This window comes from Cinclus cinclus, chromosome 11 (assembly GCF_963662255.1).
Source record: "Cinclus cinclus chromosome 11, bCinCin1.1, whole genome shotgun sequence".
In the NCBI taxonomy this organism is placed as follows: Eukaryota; Metazoa; Chordata; class Aves; order Passeriformes; family Cinclidae; genus Cinclus; species Cinclus cinclus.
This window is the reverse complement of record NC_085056.1, coordinates 434,625-457,444: the sequence shown is the minus strand read 5'-3', so window position 1 is coordinate 457,444 and position 22,820 is coordinate 434,625. Positions and strand designations below refer to the sequence as shown.

The 22,820-nt window shown below is 51.7% G+C and overlaps 1 protein-coding gene across 1 annotated transcript in view; it reads left to right on the top strand.

Moving 5' to 3' along the window:
- The first annotated feature begins 5,958 nt into the window (after positions 1-5,958).
- The window catches only part of ZFHX3 (zinc finger homeobox 3), a 79,299-nt gene continuing 62,437 nt past the window's right edge, over positions 5,959-22,820 (top strand). The window contains exons 1-2 of the mRNA XM_062499899.1: positions 5,959-8,659; positions 10,627-11,123. Coding sequence (XP_062355883.1) covers positions 5,959-8,659; positions 10,627-11,123 — 3,198 coding nt within the window. The remainder of the gene's footprint in view (positions 8,660-10,626; positions 11,124-22,820) is intronic.

Genomic DNA, 22,820 nt, shown 5'->3' with positions numbered 1-22,820 from the left:
GTGCTGGGGAGATCTGAGGGGCTGGCTGTGCCCATGGGTGTGAGCCCGTGGCTGTTAGCCTGTGTCCCCCTGTCCCCCTGTGGCTGTTAGCCCATGTCCCCCGGCTGTTAGCCCGTGGCTGTTAGCCCATGGCTGTTAGCCCATGTCCCCCCCAGCCATGCCCATGCACAGAGTGGCACTGCTGGTGCTCTCGGCTGGAGCGCTGCCCGAAGCCACCCCTGTACATGCCTGGTGTCCTGTCCTGTCCTCCAGGTGCCTGATGGATCTTCTTTCAGTAGACTGCTGTGTGCCGCATCATCCCCTTCTGGGACCTTGGCCCCTTCAGGATCCAGGGGCTAGAATCCCTGTGAGGGGAAAGCTCGTAGTGTTCGTAGGAACTAACAGAGAGGCAATTTTTTTTCACTGAGGAGGTGGTCAGGCACTAGCACAGGCTGCCTAGGGCAGTAGTGTAGTCACCATCCCAGAGAGGGATTCAAAAGGAGTGTAGATGTGGTATTTGGGGGCATGTGGTAGTGGTGGCCTTGGTGGTGCTGGGTTAATGGTTAGAGTCTGTGATCTTAAGGGTCCTTTCCAACCCAAATGATTCTCCAATTCTCTGAATTCTTGACTTTGTTGGCATAATCAAGCAGTTTGTGAGGACTTGCAGCCCTGAAACTCTTTCAAACGCATGGGTCAATGTTGTTTGGATGTTTCTTCCACCAGCAGGCAGGGCTGGCTTGTTAATTCTGCTCCTACTGCAGAGGCATTGGATGTGGCCGTGTGTCCAGATGGAAAGAGTCTGGCACAGGACAGAACGCTGGAAGAAGTCGGAACTGAGCTTGGGCTTTTGGTTGGTCAAGTATCACTGCAGAAGACGAAGAGACATGTGAGGTGTTTGGGATTTGGCAAGAGCGGTATCTTGCTCATCAGACCATGTTTGCTAGTGAAAGAACTCCAGTGTGATCAGGGTGTGTGCTAAAACACACCTTGGGCTCACTTGGAGAGGTGCAAAATATGACTTGCTATGTGAAAAGGAAAAATTAGTTTGTAATTGCTTCATTAAAATGTTGAATTTGGCAAATAAATATCAGTATTTTTAGGTTGGCTTTTTTGGCTAGGAATTGCATAAAAGGAATCCCAAGGCACTATGTTGTAAAATGCTGGTGGAAAAACCCCAGCTAGATACACACTGTGCATCCATGTTCCCTGTTATTCTCAGGTTCTGGCACGTAAGTACTGTTTTATCCCAATATCTCAAGTCTTGTTGTGGAGTTTTCAGCACTTCCCTTAGGCTGGCAGGTATCTTACTGCTTTCTGGCACCTTAATGAATGTGAGAGAACTGGGACCTGTGTCTTCTGTTTAATTTAAAAGGTAGAAGCGTTTTACAGAACTGGGAATTGAAACTCTTGGTATTGCCACTCGAATCTCCAGTCAGCATTGCTGAGGAAATTTGAAAATATCTTCAATTCTAGGAAGTAACTCTTCACATATTTGTGTGATAGCAGCTGCTGTAGAAATCACACAAAGTGACAGCATGCTCCTGCCACCTTGTTCTACCCTCTTCTGTGACCGTCCTGCTTGCCGAGCGAGACAGCGTGTGCTTACCTAATTGCAAGCAGTATCATAATTCATATGCATAAAGGAGCAAAATTAAAGTTGCTTTGGCAACATACATTCTGTTCTTCCTTAATTTTTGAATTCTTGATCCCAGGCAATTATTTTTATCATGTCTTTCCATTTGCAATTTCCTAAGTGTTCCCCGAGTGCTGTGTAGCACGCCAGGTGGGGGGAGGCAGCACAGAAAGCTTCGCTGCTCCAGATTCGGTGTGTCACCACTTCAGAGGGTCACAGAGACTGCCTCACACCTCTGCCTGGGCTCCTACTCTTGGGCAGCTTTGTGCATACCTGTTCCCAGGGACCTCCGAGGCCCCTTCCCAAGCTATTCCATGTTTCTAGAACCATGAAGTTGAGTTGGCTGCTCACTCACCTTTGGGATGTCCATCACTAGTTTTCAGGCTGAACAAGTGTCACCAAGTGCCACTGCTGAGACAGGGGTTTCTTGTCCCACCTGAACACCACACTCACCAGGCATTGTCCTGCTGAGGATGCTGCAGAAGCCAGGCTGAGAATGAGGAGGGCTGTGGGCAGAGCATCTGAGTCCACCCTTACTCCTGCGCTGCCCTTGTCCTCCCACCTTTTTGGCTTTCCTGAGCCCCTGGCACCCTGGAGCTGAGGGCTGAGCTCCCCGCTGTGCCCTGCAGCTGGGCAGAGGGAGGGCAGCCCACAGGGACTGTTGGCCAGGTGTCATGGCTGTGGGTGTAATGCTTCTGCTGGTATCTCCTCCCTGTCCTCAGTGCCCTTTTTTCCATGGTGCCATGAGGGTCATTAGCTGAGGGAACAGTTTCTCCCTGTCGCTTTCTCCTTTTGTTTTCCTCCTTCCTCATTGCTTCTAGTCTTGGTTTACTGCCAAACAGCCTCTTGTGAAAGGGCCGCCTAATTAACCCTGTGCTAATTAACAATTTAAAATTACACAGCACGGCTGTTCATATTTAATTCTCGGGAAGCCTGGGCAACAGCAGGAGCCCCCTCCTCCCTCTCGCTCCATCCCTGCTGCCCGCACTGCTCGCCAGTGTCCCAGGGGAGGCAGCAGCCCGGTGCCGCAGGCTGGGGGTGCCCAGGAGCCCCAGCTTGCCAGGGGGTGGCAGGACTTGCTTCAGGACCAGCCGGTCCTTGGTGGAAGCTGCTGGAGGATGGAATGTCTGTCCCTCTGAGGATGGGGCTGGGGACTGGAAGGAGGGGACAGGGATTGACTCCACGCGTGTTCTGCACGGCCTGGCTGCCAGGCTGGGTGGCAGGAATGTGGCAGAAGTGTGCGGCGCACCTGTGTCTGCCATCCAGGTGTAGTTCTATCCTGGGCCTGTGGTGCTGTGTCAGCTCCAAGGGACATGCAGTGGTGCTGTGGGGAAGGGGCAGGGGCAGGGTGGGCTGGCAGTGGTGGGATGTGAGGCTGCAGAAGGGACCAGGAGAGCCCTTCTTTGCCACTGGGGCAGTGTGGGAGCACAGAGTCTCTGGCACTCAGGCTGTTCTCTCTGTAACTGGAGTTCATTGATTTTACGGGAAACCGTGTTTACAGACAGAGTGCTGATCGACCTGACGAGTTGACTTCTGCCTCCTTAAGTAAGAACTACCTTTTCTTATTGACTGGCTGATAAACAGAGCAGAGAGGGCGGCAGGGGGAGCGAGTGGGAGGTGTGGAGCAGCTACTGTCTGTCCATCTGAGCTCTCACACACTGTGTCTGTCCCCACACAGGTAGTCTAGGAGCAGTCCAAGGTGCTGGAAGAAACAGGGCCCATTAGTGGACTAATAACTGCATTGTGCTCCTGCTTAGAACCTGGTTTGCTTTAGCAAGGAAATTGCTGTTTTCAGTTTAAAGTGATGATTCCTGCAGCTTCTGTGTGAATAGCAACAAATATTTTCATGCCTTGTGCTCCCTTCAGGAGCAGCTCTGATGGTGACTGAACGATCAGAAGAGCTTGGACTTGTGCAGGGGCTCAGCCTGTGTCCATGTCTTGGGCTGGCCACTTTGGCCCCAGGTTTTTCCACGTGCTCTCTGTTTTCCACGGGCTCCTCTGTGTTGAGGAAAGGAAGAGGAGAGAAGATTCATTTGGCATAGCACATCTTCAGCTGGTTAACTTGGAGTGAGTGGGGGAGAGCTGTTAAAGCAAGCCAAGGCAGAAAAGCCCACCAATTAATTGGAGCGTGCAGGTCTGCCTGGCCAGGCTGGGCCAGGAGAGAGATTGGCTTTCCTGTCAATAAACAAGTCCCCAGTGCAGCATCAAAGCTGCAGTCCTTTATCAATCGCGGCCTCCTCTTCCCGCATGTTCCTGTAACTTACCAAGCATTTATTACATTGATTTTCCAATCAGGCTGTTAACCCTCCCGCCCCTCCAGCCCTGCTAACCCTTCTGGCCTGGCTGTCAGTCAGGCAGCTCCTGCCAGTCAGGAGCTCTTGGTAGCAGAACTGCTGTGTGTCACCTGGCTGTGTGTCCGGGGAGTGGCTGTGCTGCCCTGCACAATCCTCCGTGTCTAAAAGAATTAGCGGGGTGTTGTCATTCCATGTTGTGCTTTGAAGTCCCCATGGGTATTCCTAAAAATTCACTTGGCAAAAGTACGAGGCTTATAGAGTTTCTTATTCCTCATTTCCTCCAAATGAACGTGTTTTGGTTTAATTTGGATTGCAGTTGCCAGTGCAGAAGTAGCAGCGAAAAGGGAGAGAGGAGGCGTGTTGTGGGGAGGTGAATGTGCAACCTCGACAGAGAGGGATCTGGGGTCAGTGATCCAGGGAGGGAGCTGGTGCAGTAGGAGCTGTTAGATGGCTGGAGCATATTCTAGGCTAGGGGACCAAAACTGGCTGACTGGGAACCCAGAGCCTTTTGGCAGCGGGATTCTGCTTTTCCTTCGTGTCCTGCTCAGTGCAGTAGATGACTGTTGCCGCAGAGAAAATCACTGTTTATTGCCAGTGCAACTGCAGAGGCTGCTGTGTATGGCACAGAACCAAGGGAAGGTGAGGCTGGAGGTGCTGTGGAGTAATGTTGTGTGTGATCACACTGGTGGTGTCTCTGTTGCACCTGTGTGTCGTTCTGCAGGCATCCTTGCACATGGGCTTTGAGAGTATGACTTTGCCTTTAATGGTAGTTTTAAATGCTTTTTCTTCAAGCTTCACCAGAAGTCAAACATGAAAAGGAAGTACAAACACATTGGAGAAATCAGTGAAGTGTGGATGGCTTTGTGTATGTAGTAAAGGAAAATAAACTGGGAGATAATGAAACCAGAAAAAAATGATTTGTCAGTCAATTTTCTTTTGCTTGAACTAATTCACGTAGTTCACACAGTGCTGCTATGGCACGTCACTGGCTTTGCAACTGGTGATGTCTTCTCTGGCAGGTTTCCAGTTCTCTTCACACTTTCTGTATGAGCTAGAGAGGGCTCCATTAGGATTGCAGGGCTCCTTTAGGATTGCAGTATTGGAGTAGTTGGCCAGATGCAGCAAAAAGGGTCATGATGATGGGGCCCTGGATGTTGGCCATGGGCATGTAGCATGACCATGGGCAGTAGCCCAGGTCTGCTGACTACCTGGTAGCTGGTGGGATTTGGTGGAATGGAAGCAGTGGGAAGGGTGTTCTCCTCTTGCAGAACCTGCACCCTCCGTTTGTCTCCAGGGCTGAGACGAAGCAATCCCTGCATGGAGGCTGAGCCCTGCAGGATCCCTGGGAGGTTCCTGGAGCACAGTAGCCTGATGGCTTTCCAATCCCCAGGATGCACCCTTGTCAGATCTGGAATTTCCTGTTTGGTTTCTCTCCTGACATCTCCCTGTGTAAACTCTGTCCAGAGCAGAGCAGTTACGTCTCCTGTGCATCCTGAGCACTGTTACCCCTCCTGTTGAGGTGTCTGTGTGCTAGCACTGGGTCTGTGCTTCCCAAGCAATTAGCAGAAGGGTAACAGCCAAAAAACAGCATCTGCCTTAGAGGGAGACAGAGAATAGAGTTCTGCCAAGCTGTGAAGCCACAGAACTGATTTGTTGTCATATCTCATTTCTGTCACAAGCTTTCCCATGATATTTTGTTTTCTGAAGACCCAAGGCCTTGGGGGTGATAGTGCAGGTCCTACAGTCTTCTGCTGGCTCCCCTTAGGAGAGGCGTTAAGGAGGTTTTTGCCGCCTTCCAGGCCCCTTCAATTTCCCTCTTGGGTTGCTGCTGCCAACACCTTTCCATCGCTGGTTCCCAGCAGTACCCTCCCCGAGGCTGGGCTGCCTGTCCCTGTCCCTGGAGCCTGTCCTGGCACAGCAGCCCCTGTGCTGCAGCCCCGCTGTGTGCTGTGGGTGCTGGCAGGAGCAGCCTGACTCACCGCCTGTCTCCTTCTCTCCGTCCGCAGGTCGGAGCCGTACCGGGTGCAATGAGCGCTCCGTGCCGGCCCTGCCATGGAAGGCTGTGACTCGCCCGTCATCCCCGGGAAGGACAATGGGTGCGGCATTCCTCAGCACCAGCAATGGACTGATCTCAGCAGCGCGCACCTCCCCGAGCCGGCCGGCAGCATGGAGCAGCCCGCGGCGGAGAGCTGCAGCCCCCTGGACAGCCTGAGGGTCCCGCTGGCCGAGCGCGGCCCCGAGAGCAGCGCGGGCAGCGAGCCCGCGGGCCAGGAGCTGAGCTGCGGGCAGTGCGCGGCCTCCCTTGCCGGCCTGCAGAGCTACATGGAGCACCGCTGTGGCTGTGCCGGCACCGGCAGCCGCCCGGGCCCGCCGCCGCGGGGGGACAGCGGCACCGACAGCAGCGAGGACGGCGAGGAGGAGAGCGACGTGGAGAACCTGGCCGGCGAGATCGTGTACCAGCCCGACGGCTCAGCCTACATCGTGGAGAGCCTCAGCCAGCTGGTGCAGAGCGGGGGTGCCGGTGGCAGCGGGGCTCTCCCCTCGCTGCTCCCGAACTCTCTGCCCAAGCAGGGAGAGCCCTCTGCTGCCGCTCCCGTCTACCCACAGATCATCAACACTTTCCACATAGCCTCATCCTTCGGGAAGTGGTTTGAGGGCTCAGACCAGGCCTTCCCGAATACCTCAGCCCTGGCGGGCATCAGCCCCGTCCTGCACAGCTTCCGCGTCTTCGATGTGCGACACAAAAGCAACAAGGATTACCTGAACAGTGACGGTTCTGCCAAAAGCTCCTGCGTATCCAAAGATGTTCCAAACAATGTGGACCTGTCCAAATTCGATGGCTTTGTGCTCTATGGGAAGAGGAAGCCCATCCTGATGTGTTTCTTGTGCAAGCTGTCCTTTGGGTATGTCCGCTCGTTCGTGACCCATGCCGTGCACGACCACCGAATGACTCTGAGTGAGGAGGAGCGGAAAATTCTTAGCAATAAGAACATCTCCGCTATCATCCAAGGGATAGGCAAAGACAAGGAACCCCTTGTCAGCTTTCTGGAACCAAAAAACAAAACCTTTCAGCACCCTCTTGTTTCCGCAGCTAACCTCATAGGCCCTGGACACAGTTTTTATGGTAAATTCAGTGGCATTTGCATGGAAGGTGAGCAGGCCCTCCAGGCCGGGGCAGCTGGTGGAGCTGAGCCGCCGCCGGCAGCGGGTGTCCTGGCCCCCAGTGCACTCCTCAACCTGGGTGGGCTGACCAGCTCAGCTCTGAAGACTCCCATTACCTCAGTCCCCCTGGGCCCGCTGGCTTCCAGTCCCACCAAATCCTCGGAGGGGAAAGACCCTGGGGTGGCAGGGGGGGAGAAACAAGAGGGGGACGACCAGGACAGCCTCTCGGAAAAGGTGGAGCCAGCCGAGGAGGTGGAAGAGGAGGACGAGGAGGATGTGGAAGAGGAGGAGGAGGAAGAGGAAGAGGAGGAAGAGGAAGAAGACGAGGATGATGAGGGTTGCAAAGGACTATTTCCAAACGAGTTGGAGGATGAACTGGAGGACCGGCCCCAGGAGGACGCTGGGGCTGTGGCAGGCAGTGGCAGCAGCAAAAAGGACCTTGCTCTCTCAAACCAAAGCATTTCTAACTCTCCCTTAATGCCTAACGTGCTCCAGACCCTGTCACGGGGCACGGCTTCTACTAGTTCTAATTCTGCTTCTTCCTTTGTCTTTGATGGTGCAAACAGGAGGAATCACTTAAGCTTTAACAATGAGGGCGGCGGAGGCAGTGTGGCCGAGGGCAGCAGGAGGCTGGACTTCATCGATGAAAGTGCCAATAAAGACAATGCCACAGCACCAGAACCAAATGAGAGTGCAGAGGGCGAGGACGGGAGCTACATCTCCCATCACCAGCATGCTGGCCCCCTCTGTGAACTCGGGGGTGGGGAGTGCCCCTCGGGGAGCGGCGTGGAGTGCCCGAAGTGCGACACGGTCCTGGGCTCCTCGCGGTCGCTGGGCGGCCACATGACTATGATGCATTCTCGCAACTCGTGTAAGACACTCAAGTGTCCCAAGTGCAATTGGCACTACAAGTACCAGCAGACGCTTGAGGCGCACATGAAGGAGAAACATCCTGAGCCGGGCGGCTCCTGCGTCTACTGCAAGAGCGGGCAGCCGCACCCGCGGCTGGCGCGGGGCGAGAGCTACACCTGTGGTTACAAGCCCTTCCGCTGTGAGGTCTGTAACTACTCCACAACTACCAAAGGCAACCTCAGTATTCATATGCAGTCCGACAAGCATCTCAACAACATGCAGAACCTGCAGAACGGAGGGGGAGAGCAAGTCTTCAGCCACACGGCGGGGGCGGCGGCGGCGGCGGCTGCGGCTGCGGCGGCGGCCGCCGCCAACATCGGTAGCACCTGTGGGGCTCCCTCCCCCACCAAACCAAAAACCAAACCCACGTGGCGGTGCGAGGTGTGCGACTATGAGACCAACGTAGCTAGAAACCTTCGGATTCACATGACCAGTGAGAAGCACATGCACAATATGATGCTGCTTCAGCAAAACATGTCCCAGATCCAACATAACCGGCACCTGGGCCTCGGCAGCCTGCCGTCCCCCGCCGAGGCCGAGCTCTACCAGTACTACCTGGCCCAGAACATGAACCTTCCCAACCTGAAGATGGACAGCACTTCCTCAGATGCACAGTTCATGATGGGGGGGTTCCAGCTCGATCCCACTAACCCCATGACAACGATGGCTCCATCTCTAGGTGAGGCTGAAGGGGTTTGCACCGTGTTTATATGAGAGAGCCAGCAAAGGGGTCTGGCACTGTGGCCCCACGAGCTGCCTTTGTGTGGTGGTTGAGGATGGAGGCTGCACAGTGCAGATTTCTCATCTGTGTTCACCCAGAGCAGTTTTTCCTCATCTTGTGGCTTTTCTAGTACATTTTCCAAGAGTTTTCATAGGGAGTTAATGGAACAGCAGACACAGGTTATGGATGCCATGACGCTGGAATGGTCTTCCTTGTTGTGGAAAGCATCCTAACTACAGTGTTTCCTGAGAACTTCTCCTGGGTTTGGTGAGGGGTGGGAGTAGTTTGGTGAATAGCTTTGAGAGAAGGTGCAGTCACCTGCTGGCACTCCCAAAGGCAGGTGTATTTGTCCGGGGTTGGTTTGTTCTGTGCTGTGTTGCCTTGAGAAGATGAGGTAAGCAGGTTTGAGAGGGGTGGAAGGGATGGTGTTCCTCTGCTGCCAGTGACAGATGGGACTGGAGGCTTCTGAAGCTCAGAGCCCCTCCTTACCGAAGCACGGGGCAGTTGTAATAAGTTGTGAGTGTTCTTACTGAGTTGTCTAACTCTTCTCAGTAAATGAGAGGGCCTTGGATGGCCATGAGCTGCCTGGAGAGCAGTTTGTGAGCAGTACAGTTGGTGGTTGCAAATCTCACAGTGAGGGTTGCAGAGGGAGGCCCTGCCCGTGTTAATAAGCTCTTGACACCAGGCTGACCCTTCTGACTCGGACACACACGCTGTGAGCTTGGCAAGAATTGAAGCAGATCTTTCCCATTCTTACACTTTGTCCAAAACTGAGCAGAACATTAATAATTCAGTAGAGTCTGCTTTTGGGTTTTTCCTGCATGGTGAATCCAGGAGATATTGTCTTAAAGAGCATTTGTTTCTCAGCACATAAGTTTCAACACAGGAAATGAAAAGTTAAGGAAATAATGTCTCTTTTTGATTAACTGAGGAATTGTTGACCTGGTTCCTTTCATAGGATTGTTAAGCTGAGCTATGACATCAAGTCAAGGTAGAATACCAAAAAGCTGTAGAAAGAGTATAAATGTCTTAAAAATGGAAAAGGAGAGCAAAGAGGCACAGGGGTCCTGATTTGTCTCTGTGCTTGTTCAGTTTCTCTGTCTGCATCTCTCAGGTGCTCTGGTGTGAGTAGGAGCCTGTCGTGCTCAGTAGCTGTGAGCCAGCAGAGTTGAGCTCTGGTTTGAAGAGTCAGCCTGACAAACAGGCTCTTCTGGCTCTCCTTGACATGCTCTCGCACCCTCTTTAGTTGTTGTCTTTGCCTTGTCAAAATTGTTTTTAGAAGATTCTTCACCATTTTGAGCTCCTGGACAAGAGATGAGATATACCAGTGCAGGAGTGGCATTTCTCAGGTTGTTGCTGTCCATGCCATGCTCTGCACTGTTGCCAGCTTGTGATAGTGATGCGGTGACCCCTGTGATGTGGCTGTCACCTGGGCTTGTGACTGTTGACCCTTGTTTTATGTGGTAGGAACTGTGCTTAGCTACTGCATGAGGTAGCATTTGCTTCTCCAGGGAGGCAAGAAAAACGAGAATGAAGTGTTAATGAAATAACACCATTCTTGAAACAGCCACAGTAATTTCCAGTGTGGTGCTGTGGAATTCTTCATCCTCTCAAAGTCTGTAGGGCTTTTCTTGCTGACTTTGAAAGGCAGAGGGCTGGATGATCCTTCAGCAGGAGGGTAGCAAGGGTGATAGTAGTCTGTTCCCAGCCTTCCATGCTGGCTGCAATAACTTTTTTCTTCAGCTCTGGTGCAGACCAGTGGCACAGAGAAATGGGTGAAGGGAGACACAGAGCTGCGTGTGGTCTCACTGTGTGTTGGTGGGCACACAGGTGGCACTTGGGAGCAGCTTATGTTCTGCTCTGTGTTTATCTTCTGGCAAGAATTCAGCCTTTCTGACCCCTTGTTCCCCTTTCCCTTTGTGCAGTGGGTGGCGAGATCCCGCTGGACATGCGGTTGGGTGGTGGACAGCTGGTGTCCGAGGAGCTCATGAACTTGGGGGAAAGTTTCACACAAACCAATGACCCGTCACTGAAGCTCTTCCAGTGTGCTGTGTGCAACAAGTTCACTACAGATAATTTGGACATGCTGGGCCTGCACATGAACGTGGAGCGCAGCCTCCCCGAGGACGAGTGGAAGGCGGTGATGGGGGACTCGTACCAGTGCAAGCTGTGCCGCTACAACACGCAGCTCAAGGCCAACTTCCAGCTCCACTGCAAGACGGACAAGCACGTGCAGAAATACCAGCTGGTGGCACATATCAAGGAGGGGGGCAAAGCCAACGAGTGGAGGCTCAAGTGCGTGGCCATTGGGAACCCGGTGCATCTGAAATGCAATGCGTGTGACTACTACACCAACAGCCTGGAGAAGCTGCGTCTTCACACAGTGAACTCGAGGCACGAGGCCAGCCTGAAGCTCTATAAGGTAAGGGTTGGCTTTGCTTCACCTTCTTTCATTTTCCAAGGAAAATCTATGTTGAACCACAGTGGATTGTGACCCTTTGGAGATGAGCTGCTGAGAGCTGTCCACTGGCAGCCAATCTCACTGCGTGCTGCAGCCCTTCAGCCTGTGTTCTGCTGATGACTGTGGTTCTCCAGGCTTCAGGCCAGTACGTGTTCGCACCACAGTGCTTTAGAGGGGGCTCGTGTGTCTTACGGCACTGCACCTGTGGTACTCTGCACAGAAATTAACAGCCGCTGCTAGAAAAGCTGTGCAAGGTGAGGTTTGCCTGTGGCTTGTTGGCTCTTTCCCACTGGAGTTTGTCACTTCGTGTCCCTCGAAGGCCTTGGGTGTAGTCAGTGTGCTGGTCCTGGCCTGGGCAGGCAGAGGGGCCGTGGCTGCAGGGCTGTGGTGCTCTGTGGTCAGTGCTGGGATGTGCAGGCACAGCCCTGCTGGGTGCTGGGGAGGGAGGAGGCTGGCAGAGGAGCTGAGGTGTGTGCACATGAGGCGCTGCATCTTTCCATCCACGGTGCTGTTTGGCATGTCACTCCCCTCTTGCTGTCTTTACTTTTCCTCCCAGCCCTCCTCATTGTGCGTTGTTATCTCTATAACCATTATAACCATCTTCTCTTTCCTGTCTCGTTGGTCTGGTCCCCAGCCCCCTTCCCTTGCTGGCCCGAACCCTGTGGGCTGTAACCCAAGAGGAGCTCCGGATACAGTAAATAGTCCTTTCACTCGTGCAGCAGAATTGCTCCAGACGTTTCTATTGATTTTCACTGGACTTAAAGCTTCACCTTTTTCTCTAATCATCCCATAATAGCTTTAGTATGAACAATCAGGTACGAATTGCCATAAATCTCTGCAGCCGCATCCCCTCCATTCACACGTGCTCTCCCGCTCATTGTCTGCTCATTCCTCACAGGTTTTTTTTATTTTCTTTCTGTCCTCTTCCTTTTCTTCCTGCTTTCCCCCAGATGTGATAAGGTTTCTTTATATGCACACAGAGTATACCTTGCACTTCTTAATTATTTCTTGGAAAACTTTTCTTTTTGTAACGGGAATTTAAGACTTGACATTGAGTTCTGTAGTACCCACTCACATCATAATGTAGACACATTTTCAAAACTCATGGATTTTTCCTAGGATTTAGCAGTTCCAGCAAATTCAGGGGGGAAGGTGATAACCAGGAGCATCATATAAGGTTAACTGAGCTGTGGTTGTTGGACGTACCTGGAATTGGTGAGGGGCTGCACAGAACGGGGCTGTTTTTCTGGGCTCATTGTGGAGGTCATGATGGCTGTGACAGCCATTGTTCCATCTTGAGCTGGGATCCAGCCTCACCCAGCAGAGTCTGGCTCTGGAAATGATCAGAGTGTGGTCTGCACATACACCTCTGCTCTCTGGTGTGCCGGAGACCTGAGAGAGTTACACAGCTTGGAAACTGGGGCCACGAGGGTCCCCATGAGATTTCAAGAACCAGCTGAGCAAACTGAATCTCCTCTGTGGAGGTCAGTTTGGGGTACAGGAGAGTTGTTTGAAAGCTGTATTATGATTTTTTTATGCATAATATTGTTGCTGTAAGTATACATTGCAAAGGTTTAAAGTCTTCTTTATCTGGGCTTTTCATCTACAGTGGGTTCCAGTGGGGAAAAACAATTGGGGCACTAGAATTCTCTCACTGAAGGGAAAGAAAAGGGAGAAAAAAAGAAAGGGGAAAAAAATCCCACCAGCGTCGGGGGACAGCCATAGGTTTTGGTAATAAAGATTCCCAAGATGTTTTCCTTGGGCAGGCAAAGAGTAATTGTCAGTTTGTAGGTTTGTGAGAGGCCTGGGCAGTCTCAGTGCTGCTACAGCCCTTGCCGCCTCTGACACAACAGCAGGGAACACCAGCTGAAGGATAACACGTTTCAGAGTAATGCATTCCTTTGGAATGCTCCATGTATTGGCTTTCCAGTATGGCTGGATAGAGCTTGGAGCAGAGGTTGGATGACTGGATCCACGGTGTGTTGCTCCAGCACAGCTGGAATCAGGGGTTGATGGCATGGAAAAGCCTCTCTGGGTGAGGCTGGAGAAGCCAAGCCCCAGCCCAGCTCCCAGCCCTTGGAGCAGCTGTAATGCCATGTCTGCTGAGAACTGCAGGGATGCAGCGGCACTGGGGGGAGTTCACAGAATGGTTTCTCTTCTCTCAGGCCTTGGTGTGGTCTGCAGTAAATTGAGATTGATTGGATGTTATTTTTCCTCTTGCTAATGTAATCCATTAGCCTGGCACATGCATAATCAGTTTAGAGCACAGTTAACTGGATGTAATCGAGTTCTTCCCTGCCTGCTGGAGAAAATCCTCTCCAGATGCTGCTGGGTGAGAGCACACACTGGGCTTATCACACACAATCCTCCTTATTCTGCTGCTTTTGCCATTTTTTTCCTAAATCACATGTTATTGGCTGCTTGCATTACCCAAGTGCCGCTTCTGTCAGTGTTACTTGCTGCCAGAAAATGTGATCTGGAGACACTGTCAGTCTGTAGTTGGGTGAACCTTTCAGTCTTCTCCTGCAGCACTCCCAGTGCCAGGGGAGAAGGTCCAGTCTTCTGCTGCCATCTTCATCCTGCACATTGCAATAGCTTCTATCAGGCCTCTTCCCTGCCACGGGCAAGGGGAGGGGAATGGCAAAAAACTGGAAGGGTGTGGTAACCTTTTCTTCACTGCTGTATGCTCTCAGTTGCTTGCTGTCCTCCTGAAATTCCATGACTAAAGTGGAAATCCTGTTATTTACCTGGCACTTCTGGGGGAATGTGGTGCATGTTCCTCTCCTGTGACTGAGGAGGTTGGTTTATATCCTGGAGAGCTCCCTGGAAAGCAGGAGCACCACTGTCAGTGCATGGCATTGCATTTTTGAGATGGATGTTGTGGCTCGAGGTGGATGCTGGGTTTGAAGACCCTTCCTCCCATGGCTGGGACGTGGTGTGTCCTGGGCGGGTGACAGGGTGGCTGTGAGCTGGTGGGGCAGGTGCAGCTCCTGGAGCAGCAGCCAGGCTTGTCTCCGCATGACCACAGAGCTTGACACCAGGCGTGGAGCAGAGCAGCAGCGTTCCACACATCTGGAAGAGGTTGGGCACGAGTTCCCAGCGTCTATTGCACAGGTGGAGTTTCCAGAAGGAATTAATCTGCTTGAGAACAAGCCAGGTTTGGACATTTCCTACAACTTCCTGACAATCTCTAGTTCAGAATGTGCAGCTCAGAAGAAGTTTAAACAAAGAACTACTGAAGAAACACGCTGCTGGCCAGACTGCCTGCAAGTGCCTTCAATGAGTTCATTCAGTATCTTCCTTTTCAGTGCTTCCAAGTGCTGAGTTCACTTTTTTAGGGAATAGGGAGTCTGAAGGGGAGGGTTTGGGTTACATGGTGCCATGCACAGAGGCTCTTTGTTAGCTAGAGTGTGCAGTGTGGAGTGTGCAGGAAAATGACACTTTAATATCAGTGCTCGTGGGGCTAGTGGTGATGAAACTGTGGATCTGTGCTGACTTGGACAGAAGGGAAGGAGGATGTGCAGCTACAACCCAGCAGAAGGGCTCAGTTCCACCATGGAGCAGCATTGTCCCATCAGGCCTCTCCCACAGGAACTCGTGTCTCCTTTATGGCCACAGCATTCTCAAAGAAACTTTTTGGAAAATCCTCAAAAAGTTTCAGTCCCAGAGGATGCATGGAATATTGTATGAAATGTAGTAACAGGATGATGATGATGATGATGTATTCAAATTCAATGTCCTTTTGTAACAGAACCAGGCAAAAAGAGTACCTTCTGTAATAGTAGACAACTTTGAAGTTAAAATTACCTGACTGTAAAAATAGGTGAGCTACAGTTGGATGCAAGTGTGATGTGTATGGGTCACAGAGGAGTTACCAAAAGCACCGTAGGTGCTTGTGTTAAATGTAACAACCCCTGAGAAAACAGAGCAGGGGGAGCCTGGCCAAAGTCCACAGAAAGTCGAATGTGATCAAATAGGAAAGTATTACATGTGAAGGGAGGGGAAGAGAAGAAGGCTGTGTTACAGGGAGGGGAAGGAGGAGAGAATTCTTCCAATGTGTTTAAGAGCAGAATTGAAAGGTTCCTCTGTATGGAGGATAAATCCTGAAGGGTGGTCTCACGTGGAGGAACCATGAAGGAAAATGTCCCTGACTTAGGAGGGCTCTGCTCTGCAGAGTTCTGGAGGAGCCCCACAGGAGGGCACAGGGGCTCCTGGCAGAACTGTGGGCCAGAAGCTGCAAAACATTAAGTTGGCAAATGGATAGAAGCTGTAATAGGAAGGTCCCAGGAGGCATATGGGTTAGGAAGGGGAAAAGCAGACTTTTGGAAGAGAGGTTCTTGCAGCACTGACAGTTGTTTGAAGGGGCCAGGCAGGGCTGGGCTGGGCTGCAGGGACAGGGGATTCCCAGGGGCTTTGATAAGACTCTTCATGAACTAACTGGGGAAGAGGTCTGGGCAGAGCTAGGGAGGTGAAGGATGAGAAACATAAGGTAAAATAAAAACTTAACTTTCCACAGTGGAGAAAAAGGATTGGAAGGATGCAGGGGGTTTCTGTGATTGTAAGTGATACAAAAATGGAGTTAAAAGCAAGCTTAAAAATCAGCTATAAGGTAAAAATAGTGGAGCACTAAGATGTAAAGCTATGACAGTTGCAGAAGAACTTTACAACATCAAGTGATTTTACAGGAAATGATTGATGGAATTTGGTGTCACAGTGTTGGAGGATGAGGGGCAGACAACCCTACTGGAGAGGGGTGGAGGGAGGAGGGACAGCTAGGCTTCCTGCTTCCCCACGTGTGGGGAAAAAAGTAAAAATAAGAAAACAAAAAAATGGGGGTTAAAGTTGTTCTTCCTGCAAGCAAGATGTGGAAGTGTTTGGCATTGCCTCAGTGATCAGTGGGAAGCAAAAGGGCAAGGGGATAATATGTGAACTGTGTAAATCCTCACTTAATCTGATGGTTCAATATTGTGTTCAATTGAGGTTGTTTTAGGAAGGTTTGAAAAACCCCTTAGAAGATGCCAGAGAAAGTTGCAGGAGTGGCAGATGGCTGGAATGACTTGGGTAAAGCCCATTGGCTTTGGAGTTGGCTTGACACAGGAATTCAGGGTGGAGGAGAACTTGTGAATTTCAGAAATTGCTGCTATAATAAAATACTGCTGCATTTGGATTGGTGTGAATTAGTCTTGCTGTAATTTCTGAAGTAAGGTCAAGCTGAGAGTCTTCTCATCCCAAAACTTGGCTGACGGGAGATGTTCCCTGTAGGACTTCAGTGTAGGAAGGCTCTGGGGATCTGCCCAAGGGCTCCCTTTGGAACTGGGCTCATTCAGTTCTGAAACACCCAGATGATGTCATGAGCAAAAGGAGATGTGTTTGGGTTTTGATTTTTATCACAAACTTCCTCCCATCTCTGCCTTTTAAGGTTCTTGGGGTAAAGTTGCTCACAGAAAGACTGTCATGCTCATTAGGAGATTTAGAGCTTTGTTAACCTTTGATTTACTTGCTGTCTGCCTTCAGTGTATTTTGGCTTTATTTTTGCAAGTTTATCTCTTGGAATACAGACGCAGCATCAGAGTTCTGAATTATACTCTTGAGCAACACAAATTGTGCCTGAAGCCCATTTAAATTACAGCATATGAGGGACTTGGAGCTGATTTCCTACAACGTTTAAGACAAATTCCAGTGGCAGCTTCACAAGGGAAATAAATACTTAGTGAAGTCTCCCTACAACATTGTTTTTAAAGATGGTCTCCAAAACCTTTAATTCTAATCTGCATCCTCTAGTCTTGCATAAACCCATAGTGAAATGAGTTATGAGCTGCCAGTGTGAGAAGGATGGACCCTTACCATCCAGCACCTTTAGTCCTGTTGGGATTGACAAGAATTTTGATACAAAAAGCTCTCCGTGTCAGTTTAACCCTTTGAGACACCTCCATGGGGTTGCACATTCCTATGAGTGACACATCTCTCCATGGCGTTACCTTGGCGTTAAAAGACATTTTTACCTTCCTTTAGGTATTGAGTACCAAAGTCTGTTAGTGCAGGATCACAGAACTTTTCCTTTCTCTGCGCTGCTTTTTGAAGGGCTGGAATCAGAACTGCTGAGAGCCCACAGCATCACTTGCTCTGTGTTTTATTTATGGGCCTCTGTCACTTAGGGTTTTCTTTCAAGTTTTCCAGTAAGTGCTGAGCCATGTGCAGCCAGCAGCTTAGTAAAGAAACCACCCTGTAAAAGCAATGTAAATAACAAAGGAGTGAGAGGGCAGCTGGAGCAGGAGCCCTGGTCACACAGCAGGGGCCAGGAGCTCCCCAGAACATGGAGCTAAAAACCCTTGGTCAGACAGGGTTTAGAATTCAAAATATTTGGGAGAATGGGCTACAAAACCCAGCTAAACAAAATAAACAGAAGAAGAAAAATCAAACAGAAAAACACACCTTATCAAGCTTTGTTGTAATCTATATAAGCTAGGTTTTTCCTGGCTTCCGTAGCAGCCCGTGGGCAGAGCAGCAGGAGTGTGTCTCCCAGTGTCCATTCACCTGGCTGGTGAATAGACAAATTCACCCAAATTCATGCTCTGTTATCCCAAAGGCTGGCAGCTCACGGGTTCCTGTCCTGAGCTGGAACCCAGAGCTCAGTTGGCATTTCAGTCTGTGTCTTGTCCAGCTGCCTGGACTAGATGGATTCCTCAACACAGCCAATATGCCTTGAAGACCTCAGGATGCTCTCAGCTCCTTTCCTGGTTGGGCTGGGTCAGGTTTTGCTGCCTTGGGTAGCAGCCCTGGCCATGCACCAGTTCTGCAGCTGTAGGCTCGCTGGCGACGACCTCATTAAATAATGGATGGGCATTCATTAGCATCCATCTCTGGGTTGAAGGACAGGAAGGGGCCCACAAGGTGCTTTCCCCAACCTGTTCTGTGTGAGCTGGCATGGAGGGCTTGTTTCTGTTTGGCTGTGCCAGTGCACTGGGCTGCGGGATGCTGTGTGGTCCTTCTCCAGCTTTAACTGAGATGTTCCTAAAGAAACTGTTGTAACAAAGTCCTCAGAATTGCTATGGAAGCAGCATGGGAGGTTCTGTGTTTGCTATCTCATAGGGAATTCATTCAATTACAATCAATAATGTATGCATGATACATAACTTAATACCATAATGGGCTTTTTCTCCTTCTTGCCAGTTGTAAAAATCCTGCTCCTCTGCTGTGACACGGGCAGCCAAGTTCTGCAAGTCAAATTAGGCAATAAGTTGTACCTGCGCAACAGGTTCTCTGCAAGTTGAGCCTTGGGCTAAGGTTGGACGGGCTCAGGTAAGCCTGGCTGCAGTTGCTGGGAGATCCTTGGCTCCAGGCAGCTTTGGCAGAGAGGCAGGGCTGTGTGCCTGCAGCCCAGGGCTGTGGGATAGAGCCCAGCACGCTGTCCCCCCCAGCATCCCTCCTGTTCTGCTTTAAAGCAGGGAGATAGATACCTGCATCTGGCCTTTGAACCATCAGTGCGGTGCAGCTATTCCCAATATCCTGGGTTTCCTCTTTGTCCTAGAGATTACCTCGGGATTTTTCTGTTCTGCTGAGTTGGCCGTGGCTTGGGTAGAAGTGCAGTGGCTGCTGTGACCCCCCCCCCCCCTCCCCCCCCGTGTCAGCTCTAGGCTCACAGAGGAGGTGGGAGCTGTTTGCAGGAGACAGAGATGTTGTGATTTAATTGAGGAGGATAAAAATGCCTGACTCGTATCCCTGCCTTTCATCTCTGAGCAGACCTGCAGAATGTGCTCAGGCCGATGGACATTCCGGTTCGGGCTCCACCACGCGGCTGCAGCAGCTGGGGTTCTGTGACCCAGTTACTGCCCTCGGCTGCCTCGGGGCTGGCTGCTGCCCCTCCCCGGGCCAGTACAGCCCCATCTCACCCACTCTGCTCCTCCCCGGGCTCAGGGAGGGATGGATACAGAGAAAATCACCTGGGGAAGTTTCAGGCAGCAGTAACAAAGCCTGTCTCCACAGAGGGGAGGCTAATTACACAGCTAATTAATCCAACAGATGTCACTTTAAATGCCTGTTTCTTTGTGATTCTGCTGCACACATCATGCTGGTTAAACAGACTTCGTGGACCCCGTTCAAAATGCCTGTGCAGGCTGCTGGGAGCTGCCAGGGAGACCCCAGGGTGTCCTGTTCCACAGGGAGGAGCGAGTCCCAGGCAGCCTGCTCTGCCTCACTGTGCACAGCCTGCACATGGGGGAAACGCCATGTAATGGCTCTGCTGAGTTAAAAACTCTGAAACAGCAGCTGTGAGGATTGAAGGCGTTGTTTACATTCTTGCTGCGAGTACAGGGCTGTGGCAGAGGGGACCTCCTCCCACGGGCTGGGGGCGAGGCCGAGGGGGACCCCATCGTGCCTCATCAGCTCTGCTTGACATCAGGAAAAGAGAGCTTGGAAACCTGAGCTGCTCTGGTGAGGTCAGCAGTTCAGACCCGAGGTAGTGGAGAGCACAAAATGCTGTCTGTCTGTCTGTCTGAGGTGAATGTGGTCTGTCTGGTTCCTGCAGCATCAGGCAGGCTCCCTGCTCTGCCTCCTCAGGGGAGAGGCAAAATGAACATTTCTTCAACATTTGAAGCAAGTTTAAGCTCGTGAAGGCATAGCTGTGGCATGATGGCCCTACAGAAGAAGGGAGCAGTTCCATATCCTTGTGTGGAGCTGCTCCTGTACACTGAATGTCAGTGGTCACTGTGTGACAGCTCTTGCCAGCCTCTGCTGAGACCCCTGCATTCAGCATCTGGCTGCAGCTGGGGAATGGGGACAGCCCTGGCAGCATAGTGGTGTCAGTGCTGGGGGCTGTATCAGTGTTTGCTGTGGTGCAGGCTGCTCCCATTTTGGGCAGGGTGTGGACAGGTGTACATCAGCTGAGGCCAGCCCTGCTGTGGTCAGCTACTGTCACACTGCCTGGGCATGTCCCCATGGAACGCTGGGTTGGGGAAGCATCCCATGTCCTGTGTGTCTGCTCTGCTGCCTTGGCCTTTTTTATTCTCCTTGGATTCTGGAGGAGCTGGATGGTTCCCTGCATCTCACTGAGCAGATTCCTTCTGGACATAGCAGACTCGTACAGCACTGGGCTGCAGTGTGGGGCCAGGGCCCCCAGCTGTGTGCTCTGGGGAGCTGCTGGAATGGAAATGCACCCCAGCACTCTGGGAATGCCCCATGAGAGAGTGCTGGAGGCAGTGGTTGAGCTGTCTGGTACAGCTGCGGGGGAAGAGCCTCTTCCTGGGGTCTCAGCATCCTCAGTGAGTCGCAGTTGGCGGCTTGATTCAGTGTAATGGATGTGTGCTCATTTCCCACAGCTGATGAGGATTATATCAGCTTGGTTTAACAGTCTCATTTGCTGCTCCCAGTGCACACTTGTTTTAATGCGTTTCAGTTAATGAGGTAGAAGAGAGAATGAGGTGTTACTGTTTATGTACAGACAGCGAGGCTGTGCCGAGGGCTCTGGAGCCCGGCAGTCCCTGCCCAGTGCTCTCCAAGGGACAGCATTAGCTGGCATTTATAGAAAATTTATTGGCTGTGGTTTATCCAGGTAAAATTTCTCCCAGCGGTGCTCATTTCCCTCTCCTGCCTACCTTATGCTTTATTGCAAGCTACAAGACACGTTGCCAGCAGCCTGTCCACGGGCAGGGGATGTATATGTTGACTATCACAAAACACCACAACGTATTTGATGTGGGCAAAGCTGCTGACATCTACCTGGGGTAAAAAGTTCACATGTGTCCCGAGGGGGTTTATGGCTGGGACACTCCGTGCTTTCATTGTTCCAATGCTGTGATATTTTCAGGTCCCTGTGGGGTCAGGGCCATGCAGTGCCAGGCTCTGGATGAGTCAGTTCCTTCACTGGTGCCCTCGGAACACTTACCTGCCGTGTCCTCTCCAGAGGAGGTGTGCTGTGCCCAGGTGTGGAAATGGACACCAGAGCCCTGACCAGAGGGACTGCCTTCCTGGAAAACTGCTTGTCCTTGTGCTGAGAGTGATTATTTGCCATGGGGTGGGCTGGAGCTGTGCTCCCATGTGCCCAGCCAGTGCTTGGTGCCAGTGGATGACTGAGGCCACTGCCTCCATGCATGCTGGCCGAGGGCCAGGCTGGCACCAGGGCTGACAGCAGCCAGAGGCCGTGCACTCGATGCTGCTTTGAAGGTGAAGCTGCTGTTGGTTTAAGCTGGAATTAAACAATTACCGCGTCTTAGTTCTCCCCACCTCCGGTGGATTGACTCTATAAATTGTCAGCCTGTTGACATTTTAATGTGAATTATGTCATATGGTATCCCCTTTGATTCCAGCATGCCTTAGTTTGTAAATACACGAGCCTCTCAAAGGGCTGTGGTTAGCGCACACGCGAGGCCCCGGGGGTTTTGGTGGGGAAGGAGAGCAGCGCTCGCCTGGCGGCCGCTCTGGAGCTGGCACAGCACCCACAGCTCCAGCTCCAGGGCTCGGGGCACACAGCCACGCTGCCCTGGGTGCCCGTGGCTCACCCAGCCCCGGGACACCCACGGGGTGCACACAGCCCCAGGGACCCTCTGTGTGGGGCTGCTCCCCTGCCCATTGCTGGTCAGCTTCTCCAGACGGCTGCAGGAGCTGTGTCTGTCCCCTTGTCTGGTTCCTGATGGGTCGCCTCACGTCCCTGTCCCTATCCAGCCCCCAGTCTGTGCCGCAGAGAAGCTCCTAATTCAGCAGGTCCTGGTTGTTTGGGTCAGCCTTCCTTTATGTTCTTTGAAAACTGACCCAGAGAGTTGTAGCCATCACGTGTGTTCCAGAAGAAGGAGGGTCTTTAGGCAGGGGCAGCAGAAGAGCAAGGAGCTCTCCTGGGGTGACCCCTTCTGCCTTCAGGTGAGATTCACCTGCTTCTTCTCCAGCACAAAGCCAGTGTCCCAGTTTTAGAATTCTGATTTCCTTCACTTGGCATCCATTTGTGGGACTGTTCAGTAACTCTGGGGTTCCATGCAGGTGTGTCACGTTAGGAACACAGTTGTGCTCTGGGGGTGTCTGCAGCATGCACATGCTGTGGTGACACTGCTGAGCCCAGGTCCTGCCCCTGGGAAGAGGCACAGAACAAGGACAGTGCCTAGCTTTGGGTTTGTCCACTAGCAGCAGTGCTGGAAGGGGACCAGATGCTGGAAGTCCCTCAGAGAAGGGACATGCTCTCCCAGAGCAAGTTCTCAAGTATGCTGTGACCGTAGGTGGGAGAGGTTTAAAAGCTTTGGAGTCCTGCAGATGATGTTTTTGTGTCATGGGGCCTGTGTTACAGACACCTCTGGCTGCCTGTGGGTGTTTTTCACGGTCCCACAAAGCAGGAACTTTGCTTTTATCATTTTCACACCTCCTTGGCTCTGACTTACCTGAATTTTCCAGTGCATGCACTGCAGTGCCCAACTAGGCCTATCAAAGTGTCTGACTCTGGGCTGGGCAGGGGGATTATCCGGGCATGAAACCTGCAGACTGACCTCTTGGTAGCATATGGTAACCCTGAGCAGGTATTCTTGCAGAGAAGTTAATCCTATGTGGTCACAGAAGTGAGAGTTTTGGGGCAGTTGGAGTCACTGGAGTTACACCTCCAATTTCATAAACAGGGTTTAGAAATCTGTTACCTCCTCACACCTTTCTGCTGTGAGTGGATGCTGCTTCCGACAAAAGGTTTTG